Below are 25391 nucleotides of genomic sequence, written 5' to 3'. Positions count from 1 at the left end.
TTCCATCCCTTCCCTGGGAACATGTGCCAATCCCCACCCAACCCCTCACAGGGCTGTGTAGGCTCCCAGAAATGTACGAACTTGGTATTTTTAAACATTTGCAATTGCATAATTCTTTAATGAATTCATTTATTCCTCCGTAGCACGACACAGAATATAGGAGAGAGACTGAGCATACATTAGTGCCCCAGAAAGCTCCTGGGCTCCAAGGAGCCCTGACCACCAGGGTTTGCATCCCTGGAGAGCAGCAGCTGTCCTGTAGGACAAGCTAAGCCTGGCTGCACTCAGGGCTCTGTCAGGTACAATAATCACATCCTCCAGGCAGAGAAAATCTCCATTTTCTCAGAGGAGGTGATGCCTGGGGCCAGGAGATGCTGCCAGAGCCTGGCGTCCCACAGAGCTGAGTTGGCTGGGCTCAGACCTGGCTGCAGCCAGACCTGCCAGGCATCTCCTAGCTGGCAGGAGGTGGTGGGCCCAGAGGGCAGAGCAGGAGCACTGGCACTGCCACACAGCCCAATCACTCTGTGGATGGCAGCTCCACCATTCCAGCAGTTCTCCCTCCCCTGCACGATGCCCAGCCCTGGGGCTTTTTGGTGCAGGGGGAATCAGGGTGCTCCCCACTCCCCAGTCCTGGGGTGCTCAGCTTTCTGCAGCTGCAAAGAAGGATATTCTGCAGGAGGATATTCTGGATATTCTGCAAGAGCCCCTCTTGCCACCAGCCCCATTGCTCCAGCCCTACCTCCCCCTTTCAGATTATGGGAAGTTTTCTCAATGTGGAAGATGTTTGGGAGTTTTAAATCAAAAATGCTAACTAAAAAAAATGCAGCTGGAGGCATCCATCAAAACTTCACTGGTTCCTCTGTTTGTCTTTTCTCGGAAACTAATATCCATGAATTTGGTTATTAGAGTCATAATGTTATAATTATTTCATTTAATACTCTAATTATCCCTTGTGATTAATCCTGACCATAACAGGAATGTCTGTGAGTCTGGAAGGCATGTTCCAATGGCTTCTGCATTATGAATGTTAATTTGAGTTAACAAGGATGAGAGCCAGAGGAAAAGAAACCAAAGAGCACGAGGACTCTTTGCTTACAAGCAAGTGCAGGGTTTCTCCTGCCTGACTTTGGTGGTAACTGGGCCAGCAGCCCCAGAGATTTCTGAGGCCTTTACATTGCCACAGTCAGTCTCTGAGGAATCAGGATTCCCAAAGATGATGCTCCTGCTGTCAGTACCCGAGGCTGTCTTGGAGCTCCAGTGTTTTCCTGTCTCCACTGGTGTTTTTGGCTCCCACTGGTGTTTTTTGCAGCCCCCAGGCTGGTGAGAGCCCTGCAGGACCAGGCTCCTGCTCTACCTGGGGCTGATCTGGACAGGGAGCTCTCACTCCCTGACATGCTACTGCTTAGAACCCATCACTGCTCAGAGGGAAGGAAGAGTCCCTAGTGGGGAACTGCTTTGTCCTGCCTGTGTTTCATCAGCTGCACAGCTCTGAACGCATTTGCTTCATTTGTTTCCAAAATGAGCTGCATTGCTTTGCAAAGCAAGTTACCAGGGATAGACAAATTACCAAAATTTACTAACTAGCATAAACCACCTGCGTACACAAACTTACTTTTCCTCTAAATAAAGGAACACCTGGCAGTGTCTGGCTTCCAGGGGTCTGCAAATGTTGTTCTTTAAATATTTCTTCATGTGCTTGCAGACGTTTGCACATCAACCTCCCTGGAGCTGGGAACTCCAGGAGTGCAGGGATGGAGCACAGTGTCTAATTTTAGGTACAGAAATGTGAAAGATTGAGCTAAATGTGGCAAAGCCTCCTGTACAGCCTGAGGGGGGAAGTGAGGCACAGGAGAACCTCCTGAGGGATTCCTGTGCCCCTGGATGGCTGAGGGCAAACAGGGAATTGCCCCAGGGCTGTATCATAGAAAGGAAAATAAATTTTACCTGGTTTCTTCTCTACTAATCCCTGACCCTGACGTTTGTTCCCATTTTAGTTCCCCTTTAGTTCCCACAGCGTTTGGGCTGTGGCAAACTGGATTTGCCACTTCTGCCCTCTGTGCCTTTATGGGCAGGGAAAAGAAATGTAGGGACAAAGGGGGTGGGTGCTGCTGGCACAGACCCACGAGGGATCCTGGAGAGAGGCTTTGCCTCTCAGAGATTTCCACAGCATGGTGTCAAAAACAGCCAGGGGTACCTCATAGGCTGAGAGAGTGGCTGTAAACAAATATCTCAGGGTGCAAAATGAAGGTGTAGGAAAAGTTCTGACCTTGTGTCCTGCGTGCAGGAGCTGGACAGAGCCAATGGCCCTTGTGACCATGTGCTGCTGCCCTGCTGGCTGCACTAAGCCCAGCTTGCTGCTGCACATCTGCTCCCTGAAGGCTCCTGACCTTCCCCTCCCACCTCCTGCAGCATTTCAGCTCCCTCAGAGGGTTTCCAGAGCTGCCCACAGCCCTCTCCTGGAGACAAACACATATCTGCAGGGCAGAGCTGCTGGCTGGAGCAGCTGTGCCCTGCCCAGTGACCCTTGGAGAAGGTGGAGCAGGTCTGGGTGCTCAGGCTGTGCTGCCATCACCTCCCTGGCATGGACAGAGCCCGACAGAGATCCAGATGTTGAGCAGCTGCAGAGGGCACACACAGAAGGCTGGCTGGTGGGAAGAGACTCTTCTGCAGGGGCACACAGGTGGCTCCTGATCCCTCCCAAGTTCTCAAAGCAACTGCCCAGCACTGCCAGCACACAGCAGAGCTGCAGCCCTCAGCTGTTGGAAAGACAATCCCAATTCCACTGGAAAGTCCACATCAGACAAAATACTTCTGCTGGGCTGTCTCAGCTGTCCTTGGGCTTGTGGAAGTGCTGCAGGAGCAGGGAAAGCTGGTGGAGGAGGCACTTGCTGTGCTTCACAGTGCTGCTGAGGGTGTGCTGTGCAGCACATCCAGGAAAGTGCTGATGGATGCTTTTCAGATGGAGCCACATGCAGTTCCCCAGAAGGAACAAACCTCATTTTCTGTGAGCAGCACCATCCCCTGGACCTCACAGTAAGGCTGGGGGGGGTTTGCAGTAAACAGCCACAGCAAGGAACATCCTAGTGCTGTACCCAGGGTGACCCTGATACCTCAGGATTTCAGTAAAAAACTTTCTATTTTTAACTTTTATATTTTTAATATGTTTGTAATCCTGCAGTTCTTTAGTGTGTAACTCCAAACCCCACACACAGTGGGAGCTGCTGCTTCCCCATTTTGGGCAGACACAACAATTCCTCTCCAGGCCTGGCAATCAAGAACACCTCACTGCCTCAGGCCCTGAGAGATGGAAACAAAAGGGAGTTGGGGGAGCAAACTGGGGGTCAATGACTTCATTAGCTGAAGCTGGAATTGGAAGATGAACCCCCAAGATGCAAATGGCCCCAACTTATAAAAGTGTGAAAAGCTGTGACCCATTGTCCATTTTGGGTGCAGCCCCTGGGGGGCTTTGTCTGCCCTAAATGTCCCTGAAGGCCTTCAATAAATAGAACTGCTTTTTATTGCCTTGATTTTGCCTGACCTCTGTTTTTAGCTAGTCCCAGAACAGCCTCAACCCTCACCCCCTCAGTCTCCTCCTGGGGTGACCCTCCCTGGACACAGCTGCTCACATCTTGCTCAGAGTGCAGGAGCTGCACCCTGGGCACCAGAAGGAAACACTCCCAGGGGTGCTGTCCCCATCTGCTGTGGGGCAGGACGTGCAGGTGACATGGGACACACCCAGCTGGAGCAGGAGTGTCACTGACATATTTCTGAAAAACACCTTTGCTAGGATTTTTCTCCTGAGAAGCTGAGAGGCCTCAGAAATTAAACATAAACAATATTTACCTGCTGCTGTGGAATGTGGCAGGTGCATCTTTGATTGGTCTCATGTGGATTGTTTTTACTCGATGACCAATCCCAGTCCAGCTGTGTCACATTCTCTGGTCAGAACCAAGATTTTATTATTCATTCCTTTCTAGCTTTCTGATGTCTCCTTTCTCTTTTCTTTCGTGTAGTTTTATATTTTCTTTGAATATAATATACAACATAAAATAATCAATCAGCTGTCTGAGACATGGAGTCAAGATTCTCATCTCTTCCCTCATCCTGGGGACCCTCAAACACTTCCACAGGAGGAGCCTGGCAGTGCCCACACAGGAGCTGCCCCACAGCCTGGCCATGCCCCCCTTTGATTAATTAGCACACAAATTTGGCTCCAGCTCCAGCCCCTGTACAGAGCAGCCAGGCTGGGGGAAGCCAAGTCCCCGTTTCTGTGTCTCTGGCAGCCAATTACTCATTTCCAGTGCGACAGTCTGTTCCTAATTTGGCCAGTCAGGGGTTGTTGAAGGAAATAATGCAGCAATGTCCTCTCAGAGGGAGTCTCAGAAACAATATTCTGAGAGACAAGAGAAAATTAATGCAAGTCTGCAATGTTTACCAACCCCTGTCACTGCCCATGCCTGAAGGACTGACTATTAACACCTGGTCAAGAAGAAGATCTTTCTCTGCAGATTTTTTTAAAAGGCATCAGGGATGATATTGAGTTGCATGAAAATAATCTGATTAGTGTGATGTCTCCTTGAAACATTTCTGAAATGTGTGGAGTGTTACTTTTACTGCAGGGTCCTTTTCCTTCACAAAGTGGAAATCGAAGTGCAGAACAAGACAAAAAGCAGAGATCCTTTCCACACAGAATAATGAGGCCATAAAACCAAACAATAAACTTAAATAATTTACCATAAATATCGAAAGCTCCGAAATTATTCTCTACATTAACTGCCTATGTTTCAAATGATCTTTGCATTCACCATGTCACAGATGGCAACATCAGACAAGAGAGTCCTTGACAAAATCTCGCTGTAATTATTCTTTCCACAGCTGCAGTTATTTTAATGCCTTTTCAGTTAAGCTGAAAGAGACGCACACGTTTTATAAATAAGGGCTTTTAACCAGTTTGACAATGAAGCATTTGAAACGTAGTGTGGAAAAAAAAAAAAAAAAGAAAAAAGAAAAACCAACCCAAAAACTTTCACTGCATCTTGAAACCTGGGAGAGCGACTGTGAGGACTTGGAGCAGAAAGACAACCAGTCTTTCTACAGCAATACTTAGCAATTAAGACCAAAATTATGTTGATTGTGATGGTCTGAGATAGCTGTTACTGGCAACTTTCAGAGCTGCTCAGACACAATGCAACAATTAGGTTTATTTTGGCTGGCAGCTCTGAGGAGTCTTTTCTCCATTGAGAAACTTCCCCTCAAGGACAGGCAGGGACTGACTTCAGGAGGAAAATACAGCTTGGGTGAGGTCAACGTTACACACTGCTCAACACCAAAGTGTCCAGCTGCAGTCTAGGTTTGGATGGCTTTTCTTGCCTGGTCTGGCTTTTTACAACGTGCTTTAAACCACTGTGGAGGGCTCATCTCCCCAAGGAGCACCACAAACCCTTGGCCATTGTGGAGGCCCTTTTCCCCAAGGAGCACCACAAACACTTGGCCACTGTGGAGGATTCTTCTCCCCAAGGAGCACCACAAACCCTTGGCCATTGTGGAGGGCCCTTTTCCCCAAGGAGCACCACAAACCCTTGGCCATTGTGGAGAATTCTTCTCCCCAAGGAGCACCACAAACCCTTGGTCACTGTGGAGGGCTCATCTCCTCAAGGAGCACCACAAACCCTTGGCCATTGTGGAGGCTCTTCTCCCCAAGGAGCACCACAAACCCTTGACCATTGTGGAGAATTCTTCTCCCCAAGAAGCACCACAAACCCTTGGTCATTGTGGAGGGCCCTTCTCCTCAAGGAGCACCACAAACCCTTGGCCATTGTGGAGGGCCCTTCTCCCCAGGGAGTACTACAAACCCTTGGCCTCTCCTGCCCTGGGGGAATTGGGTCACTGCCTGACCACAGTGCCTGCTGGGGCCCTGCACATCCCCACTGGAGCTGCCCAAGAGGAAGAGGATGGTGCTTGGAGCATCCTCTGCTCTCCTCAAGCCACCTTCCTCAGCCAGGTGACCTACACCTCCTTCCCCAGCCCTATGACCCTGCTCCTCTTGCCCAGAATTCCCATTCCCTGTAGTGCTGCCCCAGCCCTGCCCTGCCCTGCAGCGATTCCTCTCTGGAAGCCCTGGCATGCTTTAGCATCTCAGGAAGTGCAGGCTCACTTTGGAGTGGTCCTGAATCACAGAATCACAGAGTGAACTGGGCTGGAAAATACCTTTAATATCACCCAGCCCATGCCCTAACACCTCCCCATCAGCTCAACCCTGGCACTGAGTGCCCGCTCCATCTGTTTTTAAACTCCTCCAGGGATGGTGACTCCACCCCTCCCTGGGCAGACAGTTCCATTTCCCAACCACTCTTTCAGCGAAGAATTTCTTTCCAACATCTCACCTAAACTTCCCTTGGTGCAGCTCAAGGCTGTGGCCTCTCCTTCTGTCATTCCCATCCACTCAGAGCAGTTGGGGAGTTTGGGACATATCAAACAGCACAGCTGAGGACTCCAACAGTAATAAAACTTGAGCTGAAGCACCAAAATTTCCTTTCCCATGGGATTTTGTGGAAGTGTAGCCAAGAACAGCAGCCAGTGGGGCTCTGGGGGATCTCCATTCCTGCTTCCAGCTCTCTGGAGAGCCTGCAGAGCACCTCTGCCCTGAATCCACATTTCAGGAGCCTGAATGAGTGGCCTTATTTTTTAAAGCTCTGAGCACTCAACAGCTCTTGTGGAAAACAAAAGGAGCTGAATCCTCTGGAAGTGAAGTTCCCCTGCTCCCAACAAGTTGTAGCTGCTTCTCCTTCCCACTATAAGCTGTCAGTTGGTTTAAAAGAACGTGTGGAGATGCAGCTAAAGCCGTGGGAGCTGTACTGGGAGGCTATTTTCCTCTTTAAACCAAAAAAGAGGAAGAAATGAAAGAGAGGGAGATCGGTGGGAGGTTTTTCACTCTGGGATCCTGGCAAGCTTTGGTGTACAAAGAGGACGTGGCAGTCTCCAAGGCTTGTGGACTGGGGAAGCCTGATTAATGGAGGTTATTGTCAGGGAGGCCTGGCTTTTATGCTCAACACTGAAAGGCACCAACCCTCAAAGTATTCAACATCACACAATAACAGATTGTGTGCAGTTAGCCTCAGAAAACAAACGTGTTCTCTCTCTATAGGATTATAGAGCATCCATCAGTGGCTGGCATTAAATACCACCCAAGTGTATGTAATTACTGATACGTGAAATCTAAACATCATTTTAAAGCAGTTGGAACAACAAAAAACACCTGGAGGTTTCTGTTTCCCTTTCACTTTGAAGCATCCTTCCTTTCCTAACTGAAATGCCAGGGAACAGCCTTCTCTGGCCCATGCCTGGGAGGGAAGGGCTGCTCCCCTGGATTTCTGACATGTGGCTGCACCAGTCACCATGCCCAGGACTGGAACCATTCCCTGCCAAAACCTCCCTTGATCCTCTTGTTAGATTTAGACTGCAAACAAAATAAAACTTCAGAGCTGAGAGGGTGTGGGAAATGGATTTGCAGAGAATGTGGAGAGGTGAATAACACATCTCAATTACCTCATCTCTAAAGCAGAAAACAACTTAATCCAACAAGAGGAGGAAACAGGATTGTTATGAGACACTGTGCCCTGGGTTCATGGGCAGCTCATAAACCTGGGCTAGCCTCAAAATCCCCTGCAAAACCCAAAGAGCTGCTGCACACAGATCCCTCTGTCCTTGTTCTACCAGTTCTCTGCAGGAAAAGGGTTTGGTTCACCCTGGGGGCTGCACAGGCACCACAGGGAGAGTCTGGGCAGTGACCCAGGGAGCAGAGGCGTCTCTTATCCTGCCTTCCTTGCACTGCACTGCAGGATCAGCCACACAATTAAGAGCTATATTTAAGCATTTGAATAAACAAGCTCCACTCCTGAAAGATTCAGGCATGCCTCGTGGGGTCCCTGTGTTCCTCAGATTTGAATCTCAGGCTGATAAATTAAAAGCAGAAGAATCACTTATACAAATTAACTTCATATCCCACCACGGAGCGAGCACAAAGCTGCTGTCACTTCTGATTCAAACAGCCTTGAATTAAAGGGGGCTTGAATTATTATTTTTTTATTTGAGAGAAGCAGAGCAGCCACTTGGTAGGATGGCAAGCAGCTGGCTGCAGACAGATGTCTGAGAGCTCTTGCACAGAGCCAGCCTGTGGCAGCCTGGCACGGGGCAGGGTAACCACACCGGCATGGCACTGTGTGCCAGATTTATGATTCCCAGCATGGCACTGTGATTTATGATTCCCAGCATGGCACTGTGATTTGTGATTCCCAGCATGGCACTGTGTGCCAGATTTGTGATTCCCAGCTGTGGAGAGGCCAGGGCAGAGCAGGAGAGCCCATGTGCTGTTCAGGCACAGAGCAGAGTTCCCAAGGTTCCCATGAACACCACGCAGCTTTCTGGCCTTGGTGCACCTTCCAAGGCTGCCCTTCCACATCAGAACTTGTGGCCAAAGCTGGAGGTGGCTCCTGCAGGGCAGGGCCTGCTGCTGGTTCCCATGGCAGTGATGGGAACCTGCTGCTTCTGAAGAGCACCCTTGACCTGGAACATCCCAGTCCTGGGGAGCTCTGCAATCCAGAATCATAAAGTATCCATGGTCCAACCTCTCTCCCAGAGAAGAGGAGAAGACTGAAGGATCTTCTCCTCCTCTCTGGGAGAGGAGGAGAAGATCCCCAGGGAGAGATCCCCAGGGAGAGATCCCTGGGGATCTCTCCCACTCCATCCCATATGGAGTGGGAGAGATTCCCAGGGCCTGAGAGCCCTGTGGGGTCATGACCCTGCTGATCCAGACACACAAAAACCCAGCTCCACACAGAACCAGCCCCACATAAACCCAGCCCCAAATAGACCAGCTCCAGGTGGAACCAGCCCCATACAGAACCAGCCCCACACAAACCCAGCCCCAAATGGACCCAGCCCCACACAGCCCCAGCCCCAAATGGACCCAGCCCCACAGAGATCCATCCCCAAATGGACCAGCTCCAAACAGAACCAGCCCCAAACAGAGCAGCCCCACATGGAGCCAGCCTCAAATAGACCAGCCCCAGGTGGAACCAGCCCCAACCAGCCCCAGCCCCATACAGAACCAGCCCTGCACAGCCCCAGCTCCCATGGAGCAGCTCCAGGCTGCCACTGTCACTCCAGGATGAGCCTGGCACCCGCTGACAGGCAGAATCCTCCATCGTGTGGGTCTGGCTGAGGAGCCAAACAATTGGGAGCTCATTACAGCCTCCCTTTCAATTAAGTGTCTCAAATAGGATGTAATTGCAATGTAATAGCACATGCTATTGTACATTAGTTAAATACAAAGGGATTATTAAGAGTATGTTTTAAAGGCTTTCCAGTTCTGGATTGAGTAAACAGTTGCTAAATTTCGATAAATAACTTTTAAAATCTACATTAAATAAGCAGTTAAGTGTATTTAGGATACTCTCCTTTTTTTTTTTTTTCCCAGAATTGCTCCAGTCAGAGAGTCCTGGGTTGTAATCTCAGTATTTCACTGGTAATAGGGCTGTGCCTGCTCATATCTGTTTGTTCTGCCTCAAAGATGCTGCTGGGTGTGGCAAGCTCAGCTACTGACACCTGGAGGCTCTAAACCCTTCCCATTCTCACAGCCCAGAGGAGCTGGGAGTGTGCTCAGCCCTGTTTTACAAGTACAGAATTAAGGAAAAGAAGAGCAAAGCCATTTGTTCAAAGCCATGCAGGGAGTCTGTAATAGAGCAGAAGAGGAGCCAACAACAGATCAAAAACTATTTCTCTAAAAATAAGGCTTTGAAAAATCCATAAAGGAAATGGGGCTCTAACAAAACGCTCTGTTAGGATCAAAAATGCAATTAGTGATTACTGACTTTGGTAATGAATGTACAAATTTCCCATGACCCCCAAATCCTAACAAACATCTCCATCCCTTTGCTACTTGTGCCCAGGGGATGCCAGCTGCACTGACAGCAGTGGGTGGGCACCACTGGGTGATCCCTGGGGGCACCTCTTGCCTCTTTTGCACCAGGAAAAGTCTGCCCAAGGTTGCACATCACAAAAAAAGAGGTGTCATCACCCTGGGAGCCACGGCCAGGAATAATTTAGTGCTCCCTTAACCTTTGTAAGGCTGATCTTGAGCTCCCTGCTGCTCCCTGCAGCTGGGGTGTTCCGGCTGGGAGTCACTGGAGCATCCCTAGGAGCAAAAAGGTAAGAGCTGCTGCCCTGTGAAGTGACACAGAGGCCCTGGTGACATCTGGGGGACAGGACACAACAACTGAACTCAGCCTGGCTGTCAGGGAGGGAGCAGCAGCAGTGATGGCTGCACAGGGACCCCTCAGTGGTGCTGAAAAGCCACCGTGTGCTGGGGCCGGGGCAGCTGCACTGCCCTGGAGGGCTCCAGCACAAGCAACCAGCCCTGGGTGATGGGAGTGTGAAAAATGTGTATTATATGATTGTCTTTTTGCAAATATTCAAATGAATATTCTATGTGTTGTGTTAGAAAGTGATGCTGTATTAATTGTCTTAAGTAGTGTGTTAAATGTAGTTTTAGGTTATAACAAAATGTTAAAATAGAAACTATGCTATGTAGGATACTTTTTTTAAAGAAAGGACTCACACCAAGATAGCAGCCACAGGACACCTGAATCTTTCAGAAAAAGAGAATTTCTGACTTTTTTATGGAGTTCTTCCTGCCTTCAGGCCTGAAGACACCCTCAGGATTCAGAGGAAGAAGCTGACCCTGCCCAGACAGAATCCTGTGTTTGAATGGAATTTATGCACCATGGATGAGGTGCATGAATGTGCAACAGGCTGTTGCTTTTAAGGGTTAATCCTCTGTTAATGTGGGGCCTTTTTTGGGCTTATTTTGCCCAGAAAAGGTACCTGGATTGTCCATAACTTTTTTTGTTTCTATTGTCTCATATTGCCCTAAATCCTAATTGTCCAAGTTAATATTACTCTAATTATATTACTATTTTATCACCATTTTATTACTATCAAACTTTTAACATTCTAAAAACAAGAGATTGGTGTTTTTCGCAGGAGCCACCGGGCAGGCTCAGGCCACTGAGCCCCTGCACCAGCCAGCCCTGCTGGGGAGGCTCAAACCTCTCTAAAACCTCTCTAAAACCTCTCTAAAACCTCTCTAAAACCTTGCCCCTGCTCCCAGCTCCTTGCCCAGACCTTCCTGCTGCTGTTCTCCCCCTGCCAAGCAGAAATCTCCTTTCAGAAGTGTCACCTCCCCTGCTGCACAATGTTGAACAGGTACCACTAATGAAGGAGCAGAGAAGTCAGAACTCTTCAAGCAACTGCTCTGAAAAATTAATGAGAAGCTGCAGAAGAACATAAATAATCCCTGCTCCCCATTTAGAGGTGGTTAGCACCTTTCCAGTGATCCAGGGAAAACCTGCCTAGGCACCACCATTCTCCTTTGGAATCACTGTCCTGTAGGTTTTGTCAGCTGGAGTCAAAGGACAGTTAACCCTTTAACACCTGGGCTATTTTGAAATAATTATTGTTAATTTAAATCAAAAGTGACAGCTTAACTGGTGGCAGAAATGGATATATACAAACCAAAACGAAGTTGCTTGGCCTCAGAGGAAAAATCATTAGTTCCCTGGTGGGTTTACAAGTAATTTGCCAGCAATAAAAATGCAAAAACACATTTTGGTGTGCAATGATCATAAATAACCCTTGGACAAGATTTCTTTCTAGGACTCACAAGTCCACTCCCTTAATGGCAAGTTTTATTACCCTGGTTTCTCTGTGTTCTGTTACAAAATGTTGCTGTCAGAACAATTTACGAATTACAGCCCTGTTGGTATCAACTTCCATAATTCATATGGAAATTGGTTTCCCCACAAGCCCTCACAGAGCACAAAGAGTCGTGTAACCACATAGAATGACCTTAATAACACAGAATATAGAGACCTAAACCACAAAATATAGAGGGGCCTGGGCCAGCATTAAATATCCATGGTCACCAAGCTGGGGGAAACTTTCCTTTAAATCTTGTGCATGTGGTGGTGGGGTCAGTGTGGGTGCTCAGAGTGTCACCAGTGCTGTCACCCAGGCTGGTGGCACCTCACAGGATCTTCAGGAAGCCAGGAACATTCTGGGGTTCTGCTCCCAAGTGAAAAAATCTCATCCAGCTGCTGAGGAAACTCTGAATTTTCTTAAAATTCAGCATTTTCTTAAAATACCAGGAAGTACAGCTCGTTCAGGATTTCAGCTGTGCTCATCTCTTCCCTCCACTTTTGAGGCCTGGGGATGAGGAGCAGCTGAGATCAAAGTCACAGAGGGAGTGGCTGTGCCAGGGCCACCAAATGTGTGTGTGATCCTTGGAGTAGGAGAGAGAAGGAAAGGGAGTGACACTCAGTTAGGTGGGAATTGTGTCCAAAAAATTCTAAAGTAAATGCAAACCCAAAGTGTAAAGAGAGGGAAATGCAGCTCGGGCTGGATTTTGGGTGCTCTGTGCCATTGCTCTCCCTTCAGCAGGAGGAAATGGATGCAGCAACTGAAATTGCCACATTTCACTGGTGAAGTTGCACTGCAGAAAAGAAAACCAAATAGAAACCACTGCATTAATGCCTAAGAAAATTAAGTAATGATGGTTCTAGCTATTTTATTTACTGATCCTTTATAAATAGATGGGCACACATCCAAAGTCAGTTCTGGCTGTTGGAATACACCACAGGGTAGAAGGCAGCTGCTCAAAGGACTGAGCATTTCTTGTATTCAACACCTCATTTGGAAAGGAAATTTGATAAACTGTGCAGAGACAATCCCTCAATTTTAAAAAATATTATCAGCTTCATCCAAGACTCTGCAACACCCATTCTGGACAGCCCTTTTGCTGTGATGTAGATGAATAGGAGAGAAAACTGCAGATCCTATTTCCATTCAAATGTTATGAGCCAAGCTGAAATGCCACCCTGAAGCAAAAACATCCAGGGTCTTTCTTTGAATTTTGTCTAAGCAAAGATGACAAAAACTGCTTTTGCAGCAATACAAATTCGCAAGAAGAAAAGTGCATAAAATGAGGAAGAAAATTGTTTTCTTTCCCTATAAAGAAAGAGCAGGTCCTTAAGATTTTATAGAGCAGAGATTTAAACCAAGAACACCCCTTTTACAGGTCCCTGGTTCAGCTTAAAATGGTAATGGCATTACTGCTAAAAGAAACAGCACCTGGAGCTGCAGGAGGTGCTGGGCTCTGCAGAACTGCATGGGTGGGAGGGACATGGATGCAGAGGATCCTCCTGCAGCTCCTTCTCCCCTCCTCCCATCCCAGGGACATTCTGGAGAGCTGCTGTCACCATGGGCAGCAGGACAGCAACCACCAGCTCCTGCTCCTGGGAGCTCCATGGGGCTCTGCCACACCCCGAGGTTTTTCAGTCTCAGTTAAGTTCTCCACTTTTGATGAGATGGTTCAAATCAGGAAAATCCTATCTCTGTGCCAGACAGATAAAACTGAAAGTAATTAAAGCAAAATCTTTTCCTGCACAGAAAGGACCTTACATGTGGCAATAGCAAAATTATCAGTGTTTCTGCCATCCTAAACCCAAAAACCAAATTGGATTTTGAATGAAGCACACGGAACAGTGACCTTTGTGTACAATTTATCTTGACCTCTGAAATTAATGGCATTTTGTCTCCCATTCTACTGCTAACTGCAAATGCTGAATTCTGAATATTCACATTTGAGAGGGATTCATGGCTTGATTGTTTCAGAAATTTGAATGCCCCTGAGGAGAAGTTCCTCTCCTGCAGTTGTTGGGAAGGATGAAAGTTTGACAAGAAAGTCTCACAGAGATGTGTGCTTAGCAGAAAGATTTTTAAATGTGGAGTCTGATGAAGGAATAGAAATGAAAGCAAGTTTTGATATAGAAGAAAAGAATTGCTGAGCCAGTCTTAGTGGATAACCAAGGAGGCAAAGGGTGTGTGAGTTAGAAGGGGTTTTATGGCTTAGACCAAACAAGATGATTTTACCAAGCAGGAAGAGAGCACAGGCAAACAATTCAGTAAATGTGGCAAGTAGAAAAAAGGTCTCAGAATTTTCCACTGCAAGAAAACTGAAAACCAACTTCGAGCTTAAACTGTAATGTACTGACTGTGAGTGACTGGAGAGCAGTGACATGAATATGGTAATTACAGGAGTTATGAGAGGCTATAGATAAAAGTTAAGGGATAGATTGGTTCTGCTATATCAAGATGCTCAGCAAAAAAAAGTATAGAATGCAATGTAACCAAAATAAAAGTATAGAATGCATTTGTAACCAAAACCAAAGGGTCTCCAGGCCTGCCTGCAGCTGGAGCTGACAGCTGTGGGCACAGCTCTGTCACCCATGACCCTGGGCTGCTGTAACACCTTGGATGTAACAAACTGCATTTTGGGGAGCTGCTGGAGTCCCACGTCCCTCATTTAGCTCTTACAAACAGTGTTAGCTGAAGTTCCCAGAGCCATTCTCAGAAGAGTTTCCCGTCCAGCCCAAACCCCTGCAGTGAACACCCAGACTGTGGGAGGCTGAACCCCGGCTCCTCTTTCCCAGCCAAACCACCCATAAGCTCCAGACTTGGCAGCTGTGATTCCTCTTACTCCCTCCTACAGTTCCTTCCCTAGCTCAGCCCTTTCCCAACTCACAGAGGACAGACACATCAAATTCCACATACCCCACTTGTGAAAAATGCCTATTTTATGATTGGCTTTTCACAAATATTAAAATGAATATTATATGTGCTATGTTAGAAAGTAGTGCTGTATTAATCCTTTTAAGTAGTGTGTTAAATATAGTTTTAGGCTGCAACATAATATTAAAATAGACACTATGAGATGTAAGATACTTTTCAAACTAGCTCAAGGAATGGATAAGATAACCAGGAAATTCTTTACACAGTGATAACAGAGACAAGACACTAAAATCCCAAAGAGAAGAAATATTGCAGGAAGAACCACGTTCCTTCTACCTCCTTTCAGCCTTCACAAAGCCAAACTACGATTTACAAGATGAAGGGGAGAAGTTGACAATAAACAGAAAAATCCCTAGTTTGAGAAGGATGTTTGCATCATGTATGAGATGTAGGAATAGTCAGCAGGCTGTTGCTTTTAAGGGTTAATCCTTTGTTAGCAGAAATGCTTTTTTGAGAAAAGGTTCGTAATTCTTTGCTTTTTTATTGTTTTTTATTGTCCTAACTCTGAATCTCTGAATGTCCAAATTGCCCTAATATATTTATTTATTTATTTATTTGTGTGTGTGTGTTTGTACATATATATATATATATATATATATATATAATACTATTTTTATAACCATTTAATCACTATTAAATTTTTTAAAATTTTAAAACAAGTGATTGAGCTGCACAGCATCAATGTACCCCCCCCAGCCATGGGGAATCAGACCCCACCTGGGCTGAGCCCCCTCTGTTGGGCCAGGACACTGCTCCAAACCAGGGCAGAGACCCCAAAGAAGATTAAGAGCAGTTAAAGCAGCCAATAATGCAGAGCAGAGACCAGAGCACGAGTGACCTGAAGCATGATTTGCAGTGAATGTCTTTTCCTCTCATAAATAGGAGAGACACAGTGGGATGATTATCCACCCAGATTTATCTCCTCAGCTCTGTGTATATCCTTCTGTGCTTAAAAATGTCTCACTGCCCTTTGCGTTATTGCATTGCCCTTTACATTCATAGCACATAAACCTCTCAAGTGCTGTAAAACTTACAAGGTGTAATATAACGTTGGGGGGTTTCTTTTACACACCATAAAAAGAAGTCACTGGGAAAGGAAAGGAGCGAAGAAAGGGAGACATTACTTGGCCTGACAACGGTACAGGAGGAAAATAAATATACAAATATAAATATATACACTTAAAATCCCGAGCTGGATTGATTATCTGGCATTGATGGATCACCTGAATGTGTTACGTAGATAAGGAAATTGATTGTTCAATAAATCATTGTCTGCACTAAGAATCCTGTGTTATAAAATAAAGGGGAAATATTATAAATCTGTCTCGCCCAGGCAAAGAAAAAACTTCAGCTTTTAAGGCTAATCATGATGTACCTTTTGCTGCACAGCTGATAAAGGAATATCATCTTGGAGCTCTGCAGGGCTAAAGGACTGGTGTCTGTCCCAAGGCTCTGTAGGGAGGGAACATCCCTGGCATGGCATGGGCTGTTCTTCATGCCAGCAGCAGGCAGGGTGAACCTGTCACCCTGATTTTTTAAGATTTTCTGAGCCTTCTGATGTTGACATTCTTGTAACGAACTTTCTCACACACTTTATGTAAATAACTCATTGTTTTGCAGTCTTTTATAGAGGAGGAGAAATCTGATGTGCTGTTGGTTTGTGCAGTGTCATTGGAGAGGTGGCACTGTTGCCCTCCAACCCACTGTCACTTTTGGAAATCTATAAATGTTGGAGTCAGAAAATAAACTCTCCCTTTTTACCTTGAGAACAGCAGTGTGTGCACGTCGTGTCCTGCAGTGACAGAGCCCCAGGGGTGCATCAGCCTCATCCCTGGACGTGTCCAAGACCAGGCTGGACAGGGCTTGGAGCACCCTGGGACAGTGGAATGTGTCCCTGCCCATGGTAAGGGGGTGGAATGAGCTGAGCTTCGATGTCCCTTCCAACCCAAGGCATTCTGAGATTCTCTGACATCCAGCCTTGTCTCCTCTGCTGAGTGGATGCCTTGGCTGTTTTTTTCCATTCAGAAGAGAATCCACCCTGTTCCCAGCACAAAACTTCTGCTGCAGCCAGGAAAAACCCCCTCAGCCCAGGCAGGCACGGTGTCTCACAGGGGGTGGAATTTCAAATCACTGCGGTGACTTCCCTCAGAGAGCTTTGGATTCACTGCAAAACTAACCAGCGAGTCTAACACCTCAGTCCCCACAGACAGCCGTAACTTAGCTAAATTTGTGGGTTTTACCAGACTTTATTTGCTGTTTCATCCTGGCAGAAGAGTGTGAGCTGACAGCCGTCTATTCATTAGAGTGGGGGGAGCCGCCCACGGAGCCGCCGGTACACTTCCATGGCTCTAATCGACTTTGGGTTCTGCAGTCCCAGCTCTGTTCTTTTAGGAATGATGAACATTCCTACTCACCTGGGAGCTGGTGAGTTCAGAGAGCTGGTCTGTTCACCCCCAAGTCCCCAGTGGGAACAAAAGACCTGCCATCAGATGTCATTACCAGCTCATGAGTGACCTCATCCCAGTCCTTACTGGAGGCAGGAACCACCATTTCCACCCAGCTGCTGCTCCTGAAGCTGCTGCTTGCAGGTGCCAAGGATGAAATTGGACTCTGTCTCAAAAGCCTGTGTAACACTGAGTGCTCCAGTCTCAGAGGAGCTGGGTACCCCTTAGAGGAGATCCCCTGTATCCAATTTCCAGAGCAATGAGCAAAGTGCAAGGCCCAAATTCAAGAATTTCTCTGAACACTTATGTAATTTTAAGTCTTTGTTTTGTGCCTTTGGTTTATCTGTCTGCTTAAAAACCTCTCCAAACATCCCCACAGGATCTGTGCCTTTGGAAGCCCAGTCCTTCCTGCTGCTTTCCAGGTCACACTGCTGTGCTGAATGTCCCAGGCACAACGAGCTGAAACAGAATGTGCCAATTGTTCCCTTACTGCTTCCCAATTCTGATTTTTATTCTCTGAATCTGACCCCACACAGGGGACACAGCAAAAAAGCCAAACTCTAACGAGGTCCCTGGACTGAAGTATTAAATAATAGAGATACTGTGTGGTGCCCAAGGCTGGTGTCTGCTCTACTCTCTTCCTGCCAGTGCTGCAGAGCTGAGCAGCGTGGGGGAAGCTCAGAGCAGCTCTGGGGTTGCCTCTGACGCAGGGGTACCCCACGCTCTCCTCAGCCGTTTGCAGCTGAGCCGCGTTTTCCTGATGATCTTCACTGCCAGAAATAACAGAGCAGTCACATCCGTATTTGTGTGTTCGTGCTCAGAGTCTCGCTGCAGATTTAAAGCACAAGGACCCAGGTAATGCTGCCTAGGTGAGAGTCTCACGGAGCAAACCTGAGCACTGGAGCTGTGGCTTTCCCAGGGGCAGCACAGCAAAGGTGGGTGAGAGGAGGCAGAAAGGGTTAACAAATGCAACCACAAAGAAAAGCTGGTGCAGGAGCGATGACAAAGCAGTGAGCTGAGCCCTCCACCTGCTTTAAGAGCTTTCGCTTGTGCTAAGGACCTGCATCTATTTTAGTCTTTATTACAAGTGGTAAATAGCAGCACATCATCCCAGTTTTCACGGTCAATAACACTAATTGATGTATCAATGCCTGAGCCCCCATCCCACTGAAACCCCTCTGCACCGGCCCACACTGCGACAATCCCTGCCAGGCAAACCGAGCTGGATTCTCGAAGGGGCACAGCACTCCTGCTCACAGCTATTCCTGCCATGGAGCAGTTCTTATCTCCTCGTTCAGCCCCCAGCTCCTCTCAACGTTCCCCTCTATCCCCCCTCACCCGTGGCTCTGGTGCTTTCAACTCGCTATCTGCCTTTCCCAGAGACTTCCACGCCCGTCCTCTGCTGTGCACAGGGAACAGCCTAGACAGCATCGCGCTAAAACTGCAGCCGAGAGGAGGCGAAGGAGATTGGGAAACTGGGGAGACGCACATTACACGGGATTAGGAGGCTTAATGCTGGCTACAAACACCGCGCCGGGCCGATTTGCCAGCGTATCTCCTCCACGAGAGACACCAGCACCAGCAGTTCTGCTGGCACAGCTCGGTTCGAGGGCTGGAGATCCGCTCTGCTCCGGGTGGAGACACTCCAGCATCCCCAGCACCTCCAGCATCTCTGCTGGCACAGCTCCGTGCTAGAGCTGGAGATTCCTGCTGGTTTGGGAGGAGAGACTCCAGCCCTGCATCTGTGCTGGCACAGCTCGGTTCGAGCTCTGGAGATCCTCTCTGCTCCGGGAGGAGAGACTCCAGCATCTCTGCTGGCACAGCTCGGTTCGAGATCTGGAGATCCGCTCTGCTCTGGGAGGAGAGACTCCAGCAGCTCTGCTGGCACAGCTCCGTGCGAGAGCTGGAGATCCGTGTTGGTTTGGGAGGAGAGACTCCAGCACCGCATCTGTGCTGGCACAGCTCGGTTCGAGCGCTGGAGATCCGCGCTGCTCCGCAGGAGGGTGCGGGAGCCGCGGCGGGGCACTGCCCTCTGCCGATGCGCTGCCCGGCTGGGCGCCAGCGCATGTCGCGACAGACGGGGAGCTGGGATTCTGTCAGGAGCGCTAATTCCCTGCTCTGTACCCAAGGAGAGCCTCATTGCCCAGGGAAAAGGGAGCCAGCTCTGCCGGGGACAGAATGAGATCAGGGTCGCTCCGGGCAGGCTCTACAGGAACCTTCTCCCAACATCAGCCCCTGCTTGGTTTCGTTAATGAAAACACCCGAGATGCAGAGATTCGGGTCAGAGAGGCGGATTTGCACCTGCTGGTGGTAAAAGCAGATGTGACACTGCAGCACGAGAGGAGGTGCCATGCCACAGGCACGTGTGTCGCTGTGTCCCGCTGTGTGTCACTGTGTCCTGGTATCAAGGTGTCCCAGAGTGTCAGGGTGTCCTGGTGTGTGTCAGTGTGTCCCAGAGTGTGTCAGTATGTCCTGGTGTGTGTCAGTGTGTCCCAGAGTGTGTCACTGTGTCCTGGTGTTTGTCAGCGTGTCCTGGTGAGTGCCACTGTGTCCTTGTGTGTGTCAGCGTGTCCTGGTGTGTGTCAGTGTGTCCCAGTGCGTGTCACTGTGTCCTGGCATGTGTCAGTGTGTCCCAGTGTGTGTCAGGGTGTCCTGGTGTGTGTCACTGTGTCCCAATGTGTGTCAGGGTATCCCAGAGTGTGTCACTGTGTCCTGGCATGTGTCAGTGTGTCCTGGTGTGTGTCACTGTGCCCTGGTATCACGGTGTCCCAGTGTCTGTCACTGTGTCCTGGTGTGGTGTCAGTGTGTCCTGGTGAGTGTCAAGGTATCCCAGTGTGTCTCACAGTGTCCCAGTGTCAGGAGATGTGCAGCCACCTCTCTCCACACACAACAAGCCCCCCCAAACTCCCTCACCCCTCCAGCCATGCCCATCCCCTGCTGCCCCCAGCCCGAGGGTGCCCAAGTGCCCCAAGGCAGCAGCCCAGCACAGAGCTGTCTGCTTTGGTGTCTCTCCTGCCTCGTGATAAATGAGAGTCTGTTTTTTTCTGCTGTGTGGTTTGATCTTAATTTCCTGTATGAAGTTCTCGAGAGAATGCCAAGATCAAATAATTAGACTATTCTGCAATAAAGAGTTAACATTGTTATTCAAATGGATTCAGAATTCATTTACCACCAAACAATTTACACTGCCGCCCTCCCCTCCTGCTGAAATTACCAGAATGTGTTATCTGACACACAAAGCGTCTCGTGACCTGAAATAACTTCATCAACCACGAAATGCTTGAGCAGTGGGTGCACGGTCACAGAAATGCCCAGGGGAATGCAGCAGAAGCTAAAAAGGCAATAAGTGATTTAAAACCACCCTGGTGCCATCCCCTGCCAGCCTCCCCAAAGAACTCTGGCCACTCCGGTCACCGGGCACGAGCTGGGCAGAAAAACCCTGGAGCTGCCTTGCTAAGGATTCCCACTCCAGCATTCATGTCCCCTGTGGATGTGAAGCTCCCAGCCCTTGGGTGCTGCCTTCTCAGCCTGGAAAAGCCTGTTTCTGCTTTATTTTTAAAAATGCAACTTCATTTGCAGAGTGTGGGAAGGTGGTTTCAAAATAAAATTCCTGACAGGCATAATAAGCCTCAGAAAAGCCAATCACACAGAGCAGGATAATTATCCACAGAATTTGTTTTCTATGTATTTGTGTAAAATAATCAATGATATTTTTCTCACACGGACTCCAATTTGATGGTATTTTCTGTGTTACTTGCAAATCATACAAACAATCAATGCTCCGACCCCTTCTCTATGCAAACACAGCTTAAAAAGACACTACAAGAAATAAAATCCGATAAATTCCTCACATAGGGTTGTTTGTTTAAAAGCTTTGCTGGAGACTGATCCTGCTCACAGTGACTTCAGAGATACAGGAGTGGGACTGTCAGACATGCTTGAGGTGGGATTATTGCCACAAATACCAGCAGGAACAGAACCTCAGGAAAAAACCTGGCACAAAAGTCAGCACCCAGACGTGGAGGTGATGTCTTTTAAAATGCAGCAAGGAAAATGAACCCAGTCCCTGGCCTGGCACACTCCTCCTGCAGATGGGCACACAGCTGGGCTTGGGGTGACCCAGGGGCAGGCTGGCACCCTGCCTGTCCCCTTGCCCATATAGGGGGCACATCAGGGGCATTCCTGGCAGGAGTGGGGTGGCCAAGGGCAATGTGGTGCCACCTTCTCAGCAGCACCTGAGTGCAAACCCACTCAGGATCCCCTGAATCCAGTTTCTGAGTGCAAACCCACTCCGACTCCCCCCAAGTCCAGCTCCGGAGTGCAAACCCACTCAGGATCCCTCAAATCCAGCTCCTGAGTGCAAACCCACTCAGGATCCCTCAAATCCAGCTCCTGAGTGCAAACCCACTCAGGATCCCTCAAATCCATCTCCTGTTTCCAGCCCAGTGCCAGGGTTCTTTACAATTTACAGATCTCAGCCCATTGGCATCCGATCCACACTGTGTCTCACTAACACATCATCCCTCAAAAGCATCACTCAGAGGAATTCGTGATGATGCTTCAGCGACAGAATGGGTCTGGAGCCGCCAGTCCAGCTCCACCTATCCCAGCCATCCCGCCCTGCTTTGTCAGGGACGGTGCCATCAGCTCTACAAAATGGCATCAGGCTCTGTCTGTGAGCTGAAGGGTGCTGCTACTGCTTTTTAATCCGAGTGTGAGGTTGGACGAACGGGCTCCCAACGGTCCCATAACCACCTCGCTGGCACTCCTTTTAGCTGCGACAGTGCAAACGCTCAGCTGCTCCTGGCTCCAGGTGTGAAGTGCCGGGGCTCAGCCGCAGTGAGGGCGGGCAGAGGCGCAGCATCCCTCAGCGGGGTGAGTACGGGCAGCTCCTCTCACCACCACCCTCCTCTGCCTCTGCTCCAGGGCAGCCCGGAGCTGAATTGAGCACTCGGGTGGTGTTTTCTGATATGGCGTTTTCAAATATTTAACAGATTGCGTAATAACCGAGCAGCTGTTGAAGAAGCTTCAGATACAAACTCCTGCTTTAAAAAACCCATCCTGTGACAAGGCACAGATTTTCTTTGTACGGGTGCATGTATAGATTATGTTTAGATGTGTAGATTAAATATTTATATTTTACTGGTGAGAGAAAGAGCGCTTTTGGCTTTTTCTTCCCTTTCTTAGATATCTCTCCCTGTATTTATTTTAATAGTCAGCTTCACAGGGAAAAAGGAGAGCTTTGAGAAGTTACCTGCTTTCTCTCTGGTTTGATATTCAGTGCTAAACCAATACTTACTTAAGTGCTCTGCACTTCTTGGAATAACCTAATAATTAAAATAATTACTTGAAAGCCAGAGCATCTTTGCACAAAGTAATGCAGGGCAAGAAGCTGCAGTTTTCCAGTGGGCTGAAAAAGAGGTCACAAAATGATGCCAGTTTTAGCTGAGAGAGAAGGTAAACACAGATCTCCCTGCAGCCCCGATTAAAGCCTTTTCCTGATCTTTTAAGTTTCTTACTTTACTGATCAAGAAGGTGGCTCCATGAGGGGCTGACTGTTGTGGGATTTCTCAGCAGGTAAAACGAGACCGTTCCTGTGGAAGGCACGGCAGTGCTGGCAGTGGCACAGCTGTGCTCCTGCAGTGGGCAACCCTTCCTCCCTTCCTGCCTGCCTGCCTCCATCCCTCCCTCCCTCCATCCTTCCCTCCCTACCTCCCTCCCTGCCTCCATCTCTCTCTCCTTGCCTCCATCCCTCCCTCCCTGCCCGGTGGAGGGGAGCAGAGCTGCAGCAGACCCAAGTGCTTTCGTGGAGGGCTGGCAGCAATCTCTGCATTGAAATCTCCTCTGTCCTTTTGTGCAATTGCTTTGAGCCTGGAAAATCCATTTTCAGGACAACTGAGGCACTGAGAGTCGAGACTAAACATCTCCACAGAGCCCCCAGGGGTACTCCTGAGCCTGAACATCCCCCATGAGCCAGGCGAGTGCTCCCTGGAGTCTCAGCAGCTGCCAGCCCCAGCGGCCTCAGACCCTTTCCCCACGAGCATCTGCCACATCTGCAGCTGCCCCCGGCCGCATCCTCGGAGCGCCAGCCTGGCAGCAGCCGGCTCTGGCCACCAAGAATCAGCCCCGCTGCTGCCAAGCCCAAAGCAGGAGGAGCTGCCAGCCCAGCTGCCACAGCCCCCCCGCACACGGCTGTGGGTCCCAAAGGCGATCTGAGCCCTGGGACCTGCCGGGGAGGGAATCTTCGCCACCCCAGCACTGCGGTGCTCGCGGTGGGGACAGGCTGGTGACACACGGAGGGGGGGTCTCACAGCAGGACGCCTCCTCCCCGTTCCTGCGGTGGGACTGGCGGAGCCCTGTCAGCGGCGACGGAGCGTTCCTGGGAGTGGGCTTGTGTGGCACAAAACATTTCCAGCTGTTCCAGGCGGAGGCTGAGCATATTAAACATCTTGGCTCTGGTGAAAGTTCAGCAGCCGCCAGGGCCCCAGGCCCGGAGGCAGATCCATTAACCTTTTCCACCAATATTCCTGGCACTACGATGTGCGCGGGATAACATCTGCCTGGAGCGCCCCATTCACGGAAGTCTGGGGGACACCAGATGCTCACCCTGCAGGAATCAAGCCCTTGTCCATGAGATGATCTGGGCCATGCAGCCACTCCAAGCCGTGCTGGAGGTGACAGTGTCTCACTTCAAAAAGCACCTGTCCCTCAGGAGCAGCATTTTTCTCTTTCTGGCTTTCACATTGCTGCTGTGCAGTTGCACTGGCTTAAGAAAGACCCTTTTTTTTTTTTTTTCTCCAGTTAAAATTATTCACAAATCTATTCAGTTTTCACTGGTTTCTCTGAGTTAAAATTTGAACTGTCAAAAGGCAAGTAAACCTGTCCTTGTGATTTTTAGTGGGCAGACAGCAAATCCCTGGGAATGTGTACCAATGGCAAAGTGCATGGGATGTAACAGAAATCAGTGTCGTTCTTTACATGACATGATTAAAACAAGTATCTCGTTTAATTAGAAAAAGAAGGATCGCAGACTCATTCCCAGGATGTTATCATCTGTGCAATTACTTTATGTAACATTATTAAAAATTAATTTTCCCCAGAACCTCAGCAATTTAATGAAACACGCCTGGTCCTCAGCAGCAGCTGCAGCAGAGCCAGCCCGCTGGCATCCTCCAGGCAGCGGGACTCGGTGCCGCGGGCATCTCCGGGCTGTCTGTCCCTTGTTCTGGGCACATCCAGCCCTGGGTCAAAGCACCCCTGCACAGCACCCTATTGCCGCAGGCTCAACAGCCTTCCTCGCACCGGGTACCGCAGCCCTCCTCGCCACAAGCTCCGCATCACCCTCTCCGGGGGCTCGGCATCCCCATTCTCTGTGAGCAAAAATCCTCCTTCTCCAAGGAATCAGCATCCCCCCTCTCTGGGTGCTCGGCATCCCCCGTCTTTGGGGGCTCAGCATCCTCCCTCTCCCGAGGCAAAGCATTCCTCCTCTCCGGAGCAAAGCGTTCCCCTTCCCCGGGGAATCAGCACCCCACTCTCCAGAGGGACAGCACTCCCCTCTCCTCTTCGCAAGGTGCCCAGCACCCCCATCTCACCTCGCCCGGGGCGGCTGCTCTCACCGGGAGCGCTGCCCGCTCCGTTCCGGGACACAGCCTCCGCCTGGCCGCGCCGCCGGCACCTTCCGCCCCGGCACCCGGCAGCGCGTCCCCAGCCCCGGACAGCGATCCTTGGCCGGGGGAACCTCCGCCCCGGCATCCGACAGGGTATCCCGCAGCCCCGGGTACCGCATCCCCCGGGCGGCCCCGGGCAGCGCGCTCTCCGCCCCGGCCCCGAAGTTCTCCCGCCGCCGCCGCCGGTCCTTACCGATCCGGATGACATGCGGCATCCCGTGCGAGCTCTGTCCCCAGAAGCCGCCGACCAGGAGAGCTGCCCAGTATTCCCAGAGGACGCGGCGAAGCGCCGGCCAGAGATGGGGCATTGTTGGGGAGGGCGCGGGCCGGCGCGGCCCTACGGCCCCAGGGGCAGCGGGGACACGGGCGGCTGCTGCCCGGGGCTCAGGAGCGGCCGCTCGGCGCCGGGGCCGGGCGGCTCATGGCACATCTTAGAGGGGCCGCGCCGGCCCGTCCCGCGGCAGCCACAGCTCCGGCCGCTCCCTTTCACGCCGTGCCGAGCCGAGCCGAGCCGGGCCGTTCCGCTCCGGGCCGAGCCGTGCGGTGCCGGTGCCGGTCGGGCGGCACCTGCGGAGCCGGGGCTGCCGGTGCGCCC

General features: G+C 49.8%; 1 protein-coding gene across 1 annotated transcript in view; it reads right to left on the bottom strand.

Moving 5' to 3' along the window:
• The window catches only part of GRIK3 (glutamate ionotropic receptor kainate type subunit 3), a 126598-nt gene extending 101494 nt beyond the window's left edge, over window positions 1-25104 (bottom strand). The window contains exon 1 of the mRNA XM_050983417.1: window positions 24990-25104. Coding sequence (XP_050839374.1) covers window positions 24990-25104 — 115 coding nt within the window. The remainder of the gene's footprint in view (window positions 1-24989) is intronic.
• Between the last annotated feature and the right edge of the window lie 287 nt (window positions 25105-25391).

Source organism: Serinus canaria, chromosome 23 (genome assembly GCF_022539315.1).
Source record: "Serinus canaria isolate serCan28SL12 chromosome 23, serCan2020, whole genome shotgun sequence".
NCBI classification, from domain to species: domain Eukaryota; kingdom Metazoa; phylum Chordata; class Aves; order Passeriformes; family Fringillidae; genus Serinus; species Serinus canaria.
The sequence above is the reverse complement of the archived record's forward strand: the minus strand, read 5'-3'. Positions and strand labels throughout refer to the sequence as shown.